The sequence below is a fragment of the Drosophila virilis genome, chromosome 3 (assembly GCF_030788295.1).
Source record: "Drosophila virilis strain 15010-1051.87 chromosome 3, Dvir_AGI_RSII-ME, whole genome shotgun sequence".
NCBI lineage: Eukaryota > Metazoa > Arthropoda > Insecta > Diptera > Drosophilidae > Drosophila > Drosophila virilis.
Window position 1 is genome coordinate 24,016,669 of NC_091545.1, and position 16,375 is coordinate 24,033,043.

General features: G+C 37.7%; 1 protein-coding gene across 5 annotated transcripts in view; it reads left to right on the forward strand.

The window, feature by feature from the left end:
- The window catches only part of bbg (big bang), a 134,041-nt gene that overhangs the window by 51,054 nt on the left and 66,612 nt on the right, over positions 1–16,375 (forward strand). The window contains exon 5 of one of the 5 annotated variants that reach the window (XM_070207790.1): positions 10,263–10,395. The exons of 3 other annotated variants lie outside the window; for them this stretch is intronic. In XM_070207790.1, coding sequence (XP_070063891.1) covers positions 10,263–10,336 — 74 coding nt within the window. In that variant the 3' untranslated portion in view covers positions 10,337–10,395. Of the gene's footprint in view, positions 1–10,262; positions 10,396–16,003; positions 16,366–16,375 lie in introns of those variants that run through there. One more of the 5 variants, XM_070207792.1, reaches the window with a different exon arrangement.

The window sequence follows — 16,375 nt, forward strand, 5'->3', positions numbered from 1 at the left end:
AATTATCTATGGTTCGATACTTGCGAACTTATTTATGATTTGTAGCTGGGTGCCTTTCCAAAGTTATTTTGTTTGTAAAAATGGTTTGGTTCGTTTCATGGTGAAAAATAAATTGCCTGGCTTGATTCCACATGATTAACAACATCTATACTCTTATAGTACTCGGATTCACAATTAGTTAAACCCATTTTACTAGGATCTTGCAAACGCTTTGACTTATTTATAATGCCCACTCTATAGTAATATTTGACAAGCAGTTGTAGGTCTAGTTACAGACGTCAGTCCCTGGGCACGTGCTTCAGATTCTAATGCAATCGCTGCACAGTTGAGAAAACGAAGAAAAAAACTGGCATCCAATCAGAGATAAAGTCGTTTTAATTAGAATTCTAAATGTTTCAAAGGAAGTTGGCGCTTGTATCTTGCAGCTTATTAATATTTATGGATAGGGTTGGGGCTGCACTGGACTGGACTGGACTGGACTGCGTGTTGCGAGAGTAGAGCAGAATGCGCGATTCGTATAACTATAGTTAGTTTTGCCTGGACATTTGCCACACTTTGAGCGCCCGTCGCACGCAATCCCAGAGGTCAGGCTCCTCTGGCATTATCAGAGGCCCATCTCGAGCTGCCTGCATTCGTTGCGTTGTTAGCGGCGTATCTGATGATGATCATCATGATCATCATCGTCATCACCATCAGCATCATCGTCATCATCTAATGATGATGGCCCGCGATGCTCTTTTCCGCATAAAAACCAAACTAATACCCAGGGCAAACCTATAATTTATGTGCCTCAAATTCAATTTTCATTCAGCAAAATTGCAAACACACTCAAAAACGAAAAGCAAAAAAAAAAAAACGCTGGTGGTCTTTTTATGCGCTGGCGTCGTCAAATGTGGGAAAAGGAGCGGACGATGAAGATTTTAGCCCCAACAGAAACCAACTGCTGCAAAATATGTTTCGTAGCCAAGAACCGCAAAAAAGGCGCCCTTAGACTTGTTTTTGTTTATTTGTGAATGAGTCACGCGTAAAAAGATCCTGAACTGGCTAATCCCTTAGTTTGGTACAGTGCGAAATGCCTATAAAGAAATATGAGTCTTTAAGTTGTCATATTTCTTATTAATTATCGATCTTTATATACACCTACTCCTACTTGAATATTATAGATTAACTTTTATCGATTACACTGTTAAATGTATGATTAGTTTATGCATATCCTAGTTTGTTCTCTTTGTTAATTAATGGTATATGCTCTTATATGTTATAAACTGTCGCAGACATTTAAGAAAACCTATTACCTGTCAAGATTGTTTTCCAGTTGGTCTGAGCCTTAAGATGTTATAATTTGTTGTGTTCTTTTTTTTCAGTTTCAACAATTTTAAAAAGAAATCAGTATTAGTTCTTATATAGGGTTTAAATATTCTTATGTAGATGTTTTGTCTCTTTATATTACCCCATTTCGTTTAATTTCCCTTTTTGATAACAAGATAATAAGTATAGGATTATCTCAGAGATTAACAAAAAGAAAAACCAGTTGTCAAAATTGTAGAAAGCTGCCACGATTTGCGCAAGTTTTAAAGAACTTTAATGATATATTTTTTTCTCTATATATCCAACATTTCTTGATATCTCTAAACCTCTTAAGGGAAAAAAGCTGAGGCACCTTTAAAGAGAGTTCACTGTACTTCATTGTGGAAGCATTACCAAAAAATAAAAACTAAAAGAAATAGGCCACACACGTAGTAGCAGTGCGAACTGTTTGGCTGTCCGTCTGTCTGTCTGTCAGTTAGTCTGACTTTTATCTGGCTGCGTCTGTTTGCCATTTCGCCAGTCACTCATAAATATAAGAGAGGCGCCCGTTGGAACAGCTCCTTTTGGCCGTTTAAAGCTTTGGAGTTTTTTGTGCGTGAGCTTCACACCTTTTTGGCAGCATTGAGAAATTTCAATAAAACGCAGAGCCTAAAAAATGGGTGTATATACACACACAAACACACACACACACACACATAAATGCGGGCATGTGTGTGTAGACGGAGTATGACTAATGCCAAGTGCCAGAGAGTTGAGTCGTCTGAAATGTTGGGCCAAAAAATTGCTTCCCATGGGTCCGGGCACTGCATTTTAATGTCGCCAGCGTTACGCTTTTGCCATTAGCCAATTCTTGGACATTATTTATGGCCATTATGTTGGCCTATGTTGGGGCTCGTTTGTTTAGGTTTATGAGTTGCCCTCAAATCAGTCAGCCTGTGGAGCTTTGTTCTCAACTGCAACTTTTGCATTGCCAGTTCCGAGAATCTCAAACAGAGAGAGAGAGAAAGAGAGCGAGTGAGCCGTATCGCAGTCTAGACCGACGCCGTCGTGCGACACTTTGTCGCCGTCACAGGCTCCAAGTCCAAGATTCAGCTGCTTCGCATCCAACTTGGCTAAACCCAGCCGCGAGCCCTCTCTACTCCCACTGCTGCTGCTGCTGCTGCTGCTGCTGTTGATCAACACTTTTGTGAACCCATTCGAAGTTTCGGTGTACCAGCATACTGTGCTCAGGTTTCAGGTTTAGGTTTTTTATAGCCTGCAATACTTTTCGCTTGGTTCTTATTTAATTTTTGTTTGCCTTTTATTGCCTTTTTTTTTTTTTTTTGCTGCCTTGGCTCTTCGTCTTTTGTTGTGCTTAGCACGAAATGCTGTCCATTTACTGGCACAGGGGTGTGCTGGTGTCGGAGGGGTTACCCGTCGGGGGTGTAGAATTGAGATCCGCTTGGGTCGCGCTTGCCCAAGCCAGGCCAGACCAGGCCAGGCCAGGCCAGTCCAGTCCCAAGTCTCCAGTCCCCAGACTCGTCTGCGTAGTGGCTTCTCATTTTCATTTTAAATGAAGTGTCAAAGACTTTAAATAGCTTTTGATGCTACTGTGAATGAAGCTGTTTTTCATTCCTATCGTTTCGTATCATATCGCATGTTGTTGTTAGTTTCATTATTATTTGTTGCTCTTGCTGTTTGCTCATTATGACTTTTGCTGTTGTCGATGTTGCAGATGTTGTTCATGCTGTTGCTGGTTGCAGCATTGCATTGGGATTTTTGTGTAGAGGGCAAATGCAATTAACCAACGTCAAAGTCAAGTTTTTATACATTTGTAAAGAGTATGATTATTTTGAACCCATAAAATATTATATATATATGTATGTATTTTAGATCAGCACCAACAGCCGACTTTTTAGGCACATGTCCGTCTGTTTGTTACTATGCAAACTATTCTCTCACTTTCAAAGATATCGTGATATCTGCATGAGGTCCGTCTTTCTGTTGCAGGCACAATATCATTTAGCTGCCATAGGAAAGATGGGCATTCCTTTTTTGATTTTCAAGATATGCTCAGCCAATCTTATAAGCACCCCACGACTACATTATATAGCTCTATAGGAAGAATCGTTGAATACATTTTTGCGTTTCAAAATAATCTGTTTTCCAATATATTTTTCAAAATCTCAGCATTTACAAAACCATCACAAGGGCATTAAGTCTTCGGCTTGCCGAAGATATCCTTGTTTTCTCGTTTTTTATGTAATTGCCATTCGCATGGCTGCGCAAAAAGCGGTTGACGTTCAAATATAAATAATTCAAATATAAAAATGAGCTTGTGCATATAAAGTATTGAAGTTGCGTTGTTTAGGTAAACATTTAAGAAAAAATGCGAATAGCCCTTCTCTGCGATTTTCATGATAACAAATGAGCGTCTTTATGACTTGGTTATTATTTTCTGTATTTACAATAGCAATTAATAGTTAATCTAAGTAAGTCTAGCTGACTTTTGGCAAACTATCACATGTGCAACTGATTAATCGCATAGTTATCGGATCCAAATTTCTTACACATTCGAAAAGAAAAACAAATTAAGATTTATTTAGCCAATGCACAAACCTTTCTCATCGCATTACACGCAATTCACTTGTTCGGCTTTTGTTATTGTTGATTGTTATTCAACAAATATTTTATGCGATATTGTGAAGAGCGGGAGACCTGACAGATCGTTTGCTTGACTGACTGCTGATGGGCTGTTGAAGGGGAGGACTTTGCATTGTTTTGTTGCCGTTGTTGTTGTTGTTGTTGCTGCTGCTCCTGTACTGAGGCCACTTGAAACCGGCGGCGGCTGTCGCACTTCACTTCACTTTGCAATCTGAATGTTTTTAATGGCTCACAAAAATTCTTTAAAATGTATAAAAAAAAAAAAAAGTAAATATATAAAAAACGAAAGGCATGTATTCCATGTGCTTATAAAAAGCTTCCGTATAGCCTTTTTGCAAATATTTACAGTTTGTTTTTATTTAATTACGAATATGCGAAAAGCGAAAACTGACAAGCAGCAGCAGCAGCGGCAGCTGCAGGAGCTGGCAAGCGACGGCAACAGGGACGGGAGCATAAAATCAAAATGTAAACTGATAGCCAAGAGACGTGTCAGTTGAGCAGCTCAGCTGAAGGGCATTTTAAGCTGACAGTGCCTCTCAAACTGTGCTCAACAGTCAGGCCAGGTTGATTGTCTCTCGGCCGTAGTCGATGTTGTTGTTGTTGCTGCTGTTGTTGTTGCTGCTGTTGTTGTTTCTTTTGGAAATTTGCTGTTGTTGTTGTTGCTTTGCTGCTGCTGACACTGCGGTAGGTTGTTTGATTTTGGCAGTTTTTTTGTTTTGTTTTTTTTTATTTTTTTTATGGGGGGTAAAGACAGCGTGCTTAAGTGGCTTTAGTCGATGTGTTGCTGGAGGGAGCGAGGTGAGCCTAGCAAGCGTTACCCGCTCTGGTAGATTTTGCGACAGCGTGTGAATGAGATGGAATACTGAATATTTGAAACTTAATCAAATAACCCATCTAGAACTTTAGATAACAGAATAAAATCTTCTTTGCTATTTATTGCAATCGAATTATTTGTTTTTTCTCTTTAAATCTTTATTATTATTATTATTATTATTATTATTATTATTATTATTATTATTATTATTATTATTATTATTATTATATTCAAAGGATAATGATAGTGTGGTTTCATCGTCTTGATAAAACATCCTAACTAAATGGGATCTCGGTTCTCCAAGCGACTCGCTCGCCTTTTTAATAAGATTGACAATAAAGGTCGTACGATAGTATCCTCTGATTATTAATGAACTATATTGTTCATGTTTGTATTCTTAATAATTCTTTTATTGGTACTATGTTTATGTATATTGTTTATATATCTTATTTCATATCAATCTTCTCTTAGTCCCTTGTCTCTGTATAAGTATTGATTCTATTTTTAGCATTCCTACACTAAGATAATTTGTTCACTTTTTATATCAGCTACAATGAGCTGGCATTCTAGCGATATGGACCTCCAATGCAGTCACCTTTGTTGGCATCAGGCAGGTATCAACAATATTGGCAATTGCTCGCTTATATTTGGCCATTTATCTGGCAAATACTTAGCCAGGCTAATCTTCATCAGGCACAATCGAAAACCCAAGCCCAAACCCAAACTCAGACCCAAACTGAAGCGCAAGTCGAATCCCTATGGCCAGGGCGCAGCCCATTATGAGCATTGCCCATTGCCCATTGCCCATTGCCCATTGCCTGTTGGCTGATCAATCGTACAATTGAGTAAAACTCAACTTTATTTGCAGTACTTGCAACAGGCGACGGTTTGTGTGTATGTGTGTGTTTTTTTTGTTTTTGCTCATTTTTTGCGGCTGCCTCCTGTTGCCTGTTGCATGTTGCCTGTTGCCTCGCCTGGGCTTTGGCTTTGTTGTTTTAATGGCTTTCGCTAACATAAAAGCCATTAAGATAACATTTTTATAGGATTTCAATGGCAGTCACGGCAGCAGCAGTCGCAGCAGCAGCAGCAGCAGCAGCAGTCGCAGTCGCAGTCGCTGCTGCTGCCCAGCTCCGTCGAGGCAACAAAGAAGCTTTTGGCCGTTTTTTATGGCCGCGCGCGGGAGCAGCTTCAGCTGGCAATCGAGAAGGTGCAGCAGCTGGCAGTCGTGGCAGAGCCCTACCACAAACCACGTCCAAATGTCATTGACTATCAATAGAAGATGTTGGCCCTGCACTTGGCAACAGGTTGGTAGCTGCTTGCCTTTGTTTCAACTGCGCCCAGTTAGTTACCGGCTCAATGTGCGCTTATTAAACGCAATATTTGTGGCAAGTTGCAGCCGTTGCACGGCTCCGACTCTGGCTCTAACTCTGGCTGTGCCTCTGGCCGTCGCAGTGGCAGTGGCTGTGGCTGTGGCTCTGGGTATCGGCCATCAAGTGCGATTTATTTTTGTTGATTTTTTGCGTGCACTGCTGCTGCTGCCCCAAAAGGGTTTGCTGCTCTGTGCCCAGGCACTTCCTACTTCCAGGTTGCAATAATTGCAGCATACAGAGGGCAGCATCCCACTGCTGACCAGTGCCTGGTGTCTGGTGCCCAGTGTACATGGTAGCCGTGCCCTATGTTGCAACTCCCGTCGAAGCTCTAGTCACACTTTTGCACACTGTTACGACTGCTCAGCGCGCAATCCCCCTCCAATCACAATGCCACTCGATGATGCAATGCTCTGACTCTGACCCTGCCACTGCCACTGCCTCTGCCTCTGGTAAGCACTGCACAGTGGTAACAAGTCGAGCATGTGATAGGTGTTGATAAGTATTTTCCCCAGTGTTTAGTATTAATAGACAAATTATAATATAAATATTATTAGTTTATTTATCATAATTTAAAATTAAACCATTGACTAATCTTTGATTAGAAATTTTATTGCTTTTTATTGCTATTTTTGGCTATTTATAAAAAAAAAACGTTTTATTTTCTCAATTTAGCCTTTTTTATCATATTAATAATACAACATAAAAAAGACTCCTTATTTAAGTCATTTTTTTCCATAAAATTTCTTTAATGTGTTATATTTATATTATAAAATAAAAAGGAAGTGTTTTTTAAGCTTATTTTTTTCTGACAAATCCTTTAGACCTTTTTGGGTATTCTCTTCTTTTTTTTTTTAATAAATATCTTTTTATTTAAGCACAAACTAATATGTTCTCCAAATTTTATAAAGTAAATTAGAAAGTTTCTTATATATTATATAATAAATAAGAGAGTTTTCTTATTTTTACCCATTTTCCCCTACAGAAATCTTATTGCATATTTCATATGCGCAATTTTTGCTCGGCTTTTCATTAAAATTTAACCACTGTGCAGCTTTACCACACTTCAACAAATCGCCTCACATTCTTTTTTGCTTAATGTTTTGTATGCCTTTTTTTTGTATATTTATTTTTTTTTTTTTTTTTTTGTTTCAACTTCTATCTCTAATGCCCGACAATTGTTGCCACTTCTTCTTCCTAGTTGGCTTTTGCTTTGTTTTAGTTTTGCGTTGTTTTTTCCCTTTTTTTTTTTTGTTTTTGTTTTTGTTTTTTTGGGGAGCGTCATCGTGAGTGCTGGGCTCTTCAGCTTGCAGCTTGCAGCTTCCAACTTGCAACGCTTAGCTCCCCCAGCAACGTCCATTATGCAGCATCATTTGCTGTGGCTGTCGCTGTTGTCGTTGTTGTTGTTGTTGCTGGTCCATGGTGCCAGCTGCTGATACGGAATCCCAATGCCCAAAGAGAGTGAGAGAGGAAGGGAGAGAGTCCCTGCCCTTTGCATTGACCAGCACAAACACATAAATTGCATTTGTCGGTTTGTTGTCGTTTTCATAAATAAGATAAAGATAAACGACCAAGTTGCATATTATTTGTAATTGCATTTGTTGTTGTTGTTGTTGTTGCTGTTGCTGTTGTTGTTGCAGTTGTTGCTGGTTAGACGGGACTATTGATAGCAGAAATGTTAGCAGCATTTGAATTTATTATTGGCCCAAGCGGTTTCTTGTTTATACCTAATGGAGAGCATTGAACGCTAAATCGCCAACAAATGCGTGGCAAATTTTTGAGCTGGCATTTAATGAGATTCCAGAACGGAAAGGAACATGATAAAAGCCATGGAATTTTTGCCCATTACAGGTCTAAGGTTAGACTAGCCACAAAAAAAAAATGAGTTTAATGTTCAATTATTTTATAAATTATTTAAGTAAAATTCATTTACTTTTCACTCCTTATGCGTTATGGGGAGCATGTTAGAATAGCCAGAAAACAAATATTTTCTTTTTCCTAGAATTGGCCAACAATTTGGGCTATAACATGACCAGGTATGGTAAATATATAGAGGTCACGACTTTTCAAATAGAAAAAAAAAAGAGTTTAAGAGTCAATTTTATTTGTATCAAATATTTATGTAAGCAATATATTTATATATATTTTATCATATACAGAAGTAGGCTCTTGATTTAAGTCTGTTTATAAGGCTAAGCTTGGAAATTGAAATGATAAATTGATTTATTTTTTATACAGAAACAGGCAGTTGCAACAAATTTTGGTTATAACATTAGATTGGCAATTGAAGTTAAATTGACTTAAGTATAAATATTTTTAGGAAATTATTAAAAAGCAATAAAACAATTTTAGCTTCTAGTATACTGAGGTAGGCACTTGATTGTTAACTCTTGATTTCGTAATAAGTCAAGTTTTCACTTTCGTTTTGACTTGATGGGGATTTCCGGTTTCTTTGCGTATGTCTTAAGTATGCCAGACGTCAGTATCAATTAGCTTATGTGCCAAGCAATTTGACTGACATTAAGATTCCGATTTATTTCTTATTTTAAATTTATCAACAATTTTGTTTATTAACTTGGCTCATTTGATGGCACCACAAAATAATGCAATGTGACAGAGTTGCGCGTAACTCTTGGATTTGTTTTAATCTTGTCCCTATATATGTATATCATATATATATGAACAAGACACAAAAACTACAATAATTTATTGTTGTGCCGCATAGATGTTGTTGCTGTTGTCGGCTTATATAAATGTGAAATTAATTGCTTAATTTAGTGGAATGGATTGCGAGAGTTTCTCAAAAAAACGAAAAAAGAAATATCACCAGCCAAAAGCCACTTTTGCTTTTCACATGCAACTGGCAACGACTCAAGAGAGCTGGAGCTCACACAGTTGGCAGCCTGACAGTTTTATCACATTATTAATAAGAAATAGAGCTGCGGTTGCTTGTCCGCAAATACAGACAACAATAAATACCAGGAACCATTCTACGGCAACAGCTCGGCGAGATCTGCGCGCATCTGTCAAGTTTTCCACGCCCTCGCCTGGTCCAAACTGTCAACGTGGCCATAATTCATAATAAGCGGGCAAAGAACGGCGCCGATTTCATTCTATTTTGTTGGTAGCCATGTTCCATAGATTCGAGCTAAAGTGCACAACAGTCGACAGCACAAATCGACAACTAACCGAATACGCAATACTCTATTAGCTGAAATTCAATTATATGTCGTTGTTAATTATTAATAATTAGGTTTAAATACAAGTTTTTATGGCTAATCGAAATGTAATCCATTTATCAACCCCAGTTATGGCTCCAAATTGATGAAAGCATGCATATACCCTTCGGCTTATAGGGTATTTATACACAATGCTTTGTCTGTCATAGTGTAAACACCAGATAGAGATACAAATACAGACGAGAGGGGTAAGCCGGCTGCCGGGCAACATTTAACAAAAGGCAATCGCAAATATTTTGCAGCATTCAAAAAGCAAAAATAGGTTTTTGTCGGCAAAACTGTTGGTGGAAGAGTAAATTGAAGCGGGTGTGTGCGAGGTCGGCGAGCGGGGGCTGGTCAGGTTAAAGCAGGGGACTTAACTGCGCTGTTGTAGCTTTATTCTACACACACACACACACACAAAAACTAGGTGTACGTAGGTACACACACAAATGTACGCACACACATTCACGTGTATCGCTGCCTTTTGTTATCAGACAGTCATGGGGGCGCGGGCAGCAGCTGTGCGGCGGAGTGGAGACGGGGGCCAGTCAGTTGGAGCTATGAACAAATTGTTGACTCAGCGCCGTGCAAATTGTTCAATGCAATTTTTAGTTTAGTGAAACGTTCATTGCTCGCATAAAAGATTTATGGATGCAACAGTTAGGGTGGGGCCCCTATCGGAGAGGAATATTTGCTTAGCTAGACCGAAAATTTGACTGCTCTGAAATGCAAACAGCGCGAACAGAAACAGAAATACAACTTTAACAACGAAATGTTTCGAAAACAATTTACATGCGAAGTTTTAAATGAACGAACACAAAATTTTAAACAATAATTTAGAGCAAATGAACATTCTTTAATGTTAAACAGTATTTAATTTACGCTTCCTTTCATTCTTTTTATTTACAGGTGAGTTTAATTCCCCACAAAATACTATATATATTACGCATACGTCATGTTGCGCCTCTTTTGCGACTGGGTAAGTCTTTTGACCTCTTTGAAGGGAGTGGGGGGGAACACACGCAGTGTATCATTAGCTCGTCTGTCTAATTACGCACATTTCATATATTAAATGCAATTTCATTCTCATCATTTCCGAGCCGCGAGTTTCCGAGCTTCCCGTACTTCCCTGGCGCAAAAGTTAACCTCGAAAACCTAATTGAAATTACGTAACGTTCATTGACTTTAGAAATTTCTTAGCCAACTATTTGCCAAGGCTTTTGTTGGTTTTTTGCTGCCCCGTCTATCTTTCATATAATTTTTTCTCTTTTTTTTCACTTTTATTATTAGTTGCTTTTGGGGCCGTCCTCCCAGTTTTGCTGTTTGTTGCTTGTATTAAGCGGCTCTTATTTCGTTTGTTTTTTTTTTTTATTTTTTTATTTTATACTTGGGGGCTCTAATGTAATCGCATTAGTGCGCTTTATTACGCCATGGATGGGCACAACAAAATAGATTTCATTTAGACACGATCATGCCCCATAATAATAAGCAAACGATCTGACTAATGACGAGCCAAAAAGTCAAGTTACCAGCTACAAAGCATAAGCTGATAAGAGTCATGTACCCAGATCGTACAACTGAGCTGAGACCTGTATTGATGGCCAGCCAGTTTGATAGAAGAAGGAAGTGAAACCTGTACCAGAGAAATGATCGAAGGAGCTTAAAACACGCCAAAGGCGATCTGTGAGAAAGATTTGCTTTCGTTTTGTAAATTGAACTGAGATCGAAAGATCTGTGCGAAAAGTTGTATTTTAATGAATCAACACAGATTACAAGTCGTATTACACACAAACCATTGAAAATGGGCAATAAGCGAAGATAATGTTTTTGCGTAAATGTGGGTAACAAACAGAAGGCCTTGTCCGTGTGTATGAAAAGCCTGAAGTTCAGAACGTACGTCCACCTATTGCCCGCGCAGTACTACCACAATAAGCTCTACTTCTGAAAATAAGATCAAGATTGGTAACGAAACAAAGCAGTTAGTAAAGATAACGTGTGGATATATTGGCAAGCACAAGAATTTTTATATATATCTACACACATGCAGTCAGCCAAATATAAATGCGATTGTATCCTATATCGTGCTTACCAATCAATCGGGTAGTACGAACTGCATTTAGTGTTAGTAGAGGAATATTCATAGTATTGCCTAGTTGGTTTTTTCTTTACAATTGAGGCCCATAGTATCATAATTATTTATAAATATGTAAGCATACTTTAAAAGTAACATATTAATTTAAGTTTCTTAAACTGCCTTAAAAATCTGGCTGAGCTGATGAGCCTCAAGGACGACAGAAATATGTGCAAATAGCAAACGTTCTAATTGGTCTCTTATGCCTACGATTTGGCAGCTGTACGATAAATCCCTGCTTCGTTTATATCAGCCATAATTAAACTGTTGAACTCTCGGCGCCAAATAAAAACAGAATCAAAAATAAATGAATAAAAAAAACATTCGCACTTAATGCTTTGATCAAGTAAAGTGGCAACGACGAGTTTTGAATAGGCGCCCCGAATGGAACCACAAAAATCAACGAAATCGAATTCAATAATAATCATAATAAATAAATAATAATAAAGTATGAAATTGTAAATGAAAAAAAAAAAAAAAATAAGAAAAACGAAATCTCAATGAATGTTGAAGGTCAGAATGCTTAAGCCTTAATCAATATATTGAAGATTGTCGGCGGCAAGTCACCAAAATACGAATACGCATATGAATGCGAGTTCGAGTATGAGTTTGAGTATGAGTACCCGTACGGCAGTACGACCATAAAATTGAAATCGTATCGATTGGTTGGCGGCCGTTGCCAATGAATTCTCGAGTCGTCATCGCAATTAAATACCAATTGAAATTTACTCGCATTTTTTCATCTGCTCCTCATTGTTGTTGTTGTTGTTGTTGTTATTATTTTGGGCACATAAATTGATATTAATGGTTTATTTTTTGTCGTATTCGATTTCTTAAATAATTTATATGAATTGTGTGACAAATTTAGGCAGACTTTTGATTAATATTCATCTCCAATTGATTCGATAGTCGAATTCTATTGATTTCTGTGCTAATCTCTGTACCATAATTCTTATTTATAAACTCTGATCTATGCGACTGCGTGACTCTATTATTTTTTTTTCTCTAGCTCTTGAGTGACCGAGTCTCTCGTCGCTCCTCTCACACTCTCCCGTCTCCCTTTGCCCATTCTCTCCTGGCGTATCCATTACGGGAGCGCGGTTCAATGATCGCATTTAATGATTTTTGTATGCGAAAATAAGTAGATTTGTAGTTTTTTGTAGTTATTGTATGAAGTAGTGTATAAGGTATGAAGTGAGCAAAATATATATATATGTATATAGACTTCAGTATTTGTTCGTATTTATGTGTGGATCGTGTGCAAAAAGTTTTTTCTGGACCCGTGCGGAGCTTTCTTTTGTTATTTGTTCAAATCGTGTGGTACATTTGAATGCTTTTTTTCTATAGCTGTTGAGTTGGAGGAGTTGGCTCTTTGTTATTATTGTTATTGTTGTTGCGGTCTATCCACTTGAGTTGTTCATGAGGCTGAACAGCTTTTGGCACAAGGTATTGCTTATTATGCAATATAAAATGGTACTGAATGTAGCGTACGTCTGGGCTCTATAATATGTATACAATGCTCAAAAGTTAAATTTTAATTATAGACCAAAATACATTTTTTTTTTTTTTGTTCAGAACAAAGATATTTTTTGCTGCTGGCTCTATTGGGCCCGAAACTCAATAAAAATTCCTTTTGCCACAATTATTTGTACAATTTTTTATTTCTATAAAAGTTGAATACGTAATTAGGAATAAGCTAGAATTTTTGCCGCCTTTATTGGGTTCAAAACTCTCAAACAATTCCTTTCACTGTAATTATTTTTTATTAATTTTCAAAAATGAGTACATAAGAAAGGAACAAGAATCAATCCAAGGATTGTTGCTGTGTTTGCTATGAATTCCTTTTGCTGCAATTCTTTATATTATTTCTTTTAAAAATACCCAATTAAATAATTAAACCAAGATTATTTGCTGTCAAAACTGGATTCAATACCCTCTACAAGAAAACGAATTTTTACACTCAATTTTAAAGTTTCGTTCGATCAGCTTCTAAATTATTTTGAAAAGTACAATACAAATTTAATGAATTTAATTTTAAGGGGGAAATTAGTGCAAAACGACCTATGAAACTTCAAATTTTCCATTCGAACGGATTCTGTTGGGAAAATCCACCGCCAAAGTTTATGGTGCTAACTTATTATCAAGAATCTTTATGAAAACTCAGTTGCATTTTAAAGATTGAAATAAATGGAATAATTAGAAAAAGAATTAGACAAATAATTTTTCCTGGCACTACACTTAATTTCACATTTAATTTAAAGATCTCATTTAAACTTAACACCTAACGCGTTAGAGACATGCTCTTCGTCGGAATTGGAGCTCGTATCATAAAATTTGTTGTAGAAAAGACACCATCGAAACAGTAAAACGCTCTATAAACAAATAGCCCTGGAGCAAGCTTAATAGCAACAACTTCTGTTTAAGTGCCGTGGCCACCAGGTTTATTTAACGATGACTACAATTTTATCCAATTATTGAGTTGCGGCTGTAAAAATGAACACATAAAAAATGAAGTCCCATAGATTTTGCATTGGAAATCAATAATCGGTGGGCGATGGGCTAACTTGTTGGGTTGTCGGATTGTTAGGCACATTGATAAAGTGCAGAGCGTGTAAACGAGGCATAAAAATTAGCCCAGCCATAGGAAATATATGCCCTTAACAGTCGGATCATAAACCGATCGGACATCAAGAATGTGCCATAACCCATAAAACGTATGCAGTTTGCTATTTGATAGCCGATGTACTACAATAAAACTTGATAGCAGAGCTTCAGGTTTTTAGTGCCCTTTTAATGAGACACAAAATGGGCAACAAAGTTGGAGCTGCTCGCACGGCTCGAACATGCCGAGTTAGAGCCAAGGCAGGGCTCGGTTGGGCACTTGACTTGACAACTCAACCGAATGCGTATCCATAAAGCGTGAGAACATATTCATTTATATATATATATATATATATATATATATATATATATATATATATATATACATATAAGTGGGTACATAGCATGGCGGGTGATCTTTATCGTGCATGTTGTAAATCTTCGTTCACAAAAACCCAGACTCGATAAAGCTCGCCGGCAACAAGTTTGGCATGTAAATTTTCTTGCCAAGCAACGCGGCAAACAGCAAATATTTTGTCAGTTTTGTCTGTTGGCCAAAAGTGATCTGCAAATTTCTCGCTCCTCGCACTTTGTTTATTTCTACTTCAAATAAATTAGCTTGCCCGCAAACTTTGACCCACTTAGATCGGGATTACGGGCCATACATACGTGTGTATATACAAACATATATGCAAAGTCAGTACCAGATTGTAACAACTTATTCTTGGAGCTGGCCATCTTCGGCTCGTAGGAGTGTGTATTTTATTGCTGTTGTTGTTGTTGTTGTTATTACCTGGGGTTTATTGAACTTGATTAGCCGCTACTTGCCGTGTTTATGTTTTGTGGGTGCAGAGATTTTAGATATAATTCTTTGCATATTTTTTATTATTTTTCTTTAATTGCCCAACTTCTTAGCTATTGTTATAATCGACGCCTAATGTTGGCCTACATTTGCGAATATCATTATGCCATCATAAGTTTCTCAGCAATTATAATTAAATATGCGCTGTCTAGAGTTTAATAATTAATTATTCATTGACTCAGTTTGTAGATCATTTGTCAGTCAAATGCATTTATGCATTAATTAGCTCCGCAGAATATATGGCCAAGTATTTAAGCTGATTTTTATACCTGCATAAATTATTTGATAATTAAATACTTAGCACATAATTTATAATATTTAAGCTGACAATACAAGTTGAAGATCTAATTGTTTTTAAAAAGTGATCTAATCCAAAGAGCCGGAAATAAAAATTATTTCTACAAAAGCTCCCCCCATCCTTCCTTCCTTAAGCCAAGCACTGCTAAACGACAGTTAATTTATCCAATAAGAAAAAAAAGATCAGCTAAGCCGGCCAAGTTCAGTGTCAAAACGTTGCAGCTTGTATGAAGCTGTTGGCGTTCGAACACACAACATGTTCGATCATGCCACGCTCTTTGGTGTTCTCTTAACAGCCAAGAGCTGATTCTTGGCCGCACTCACACGCACGCACATTGTTTAATGCCGTCCAAGTCCAACTACGGACAATGTTGGAAACAAGTTCTTGTTGTTGTTGTTGTTTTTGCTGTTGCTGTCTTAGTTTTTTGTTTCTGCATTACCAACGTTTTTGTTGCTGTTGTTTTAAGCGACTTTTGTTTACCTTGTGCCTCGTTAAAGATCAGCATCGACTTTGACTTTTCGCAAAGTTCTCTTTAGCTCGCCAACTTAGAGAGCCAGAGAGAGAGAGAGAGAGAAAGACGAAGAGCGCGCCAGCCGCCTGACCAAACAAGTTGCAGTCGCTGGTTCTGGACCCGACTCCTACACGGCGCAGTGGCTTTTTACTGTGTTATTTTTTTCTTTCTGTTTTTTTTTTTTTTTTTTTTTTGTTTGCAATGCCAACCAATGCGACCAGCAGGAAGTTCAATTTTCAGTTCAGTTGAATTTTGCACGTCATCTCAAGCGGTCCTAAATCGTTGCTCGATTTCAGACTTGAGTCGTCTCGTTCGTGTCTCACATTTGCAAGTTCTTTCAGAATTTTTTGTAACTCGATCGCGTCGTGCAACTCAAATGGCGCAAATGTTTTGCGCGCAGTGTGCGGCATAGGCGTAGTGCATATATCCAAAACTCTTGGTATATTACAATGAACTGTTTCTAGTGTGCGCACAAAAAAAAAAGAAAAGAAGAAGGAAAAAAACAAGTGAATTTATTTAAATCGAGCAACCCAAGGTCACGTAAATATTTCAAGAAAAAACACAACATGTATCGCTTGCAAAGACGCGCCGCTCTAATAGCCAAACAAGGTAAAAATAG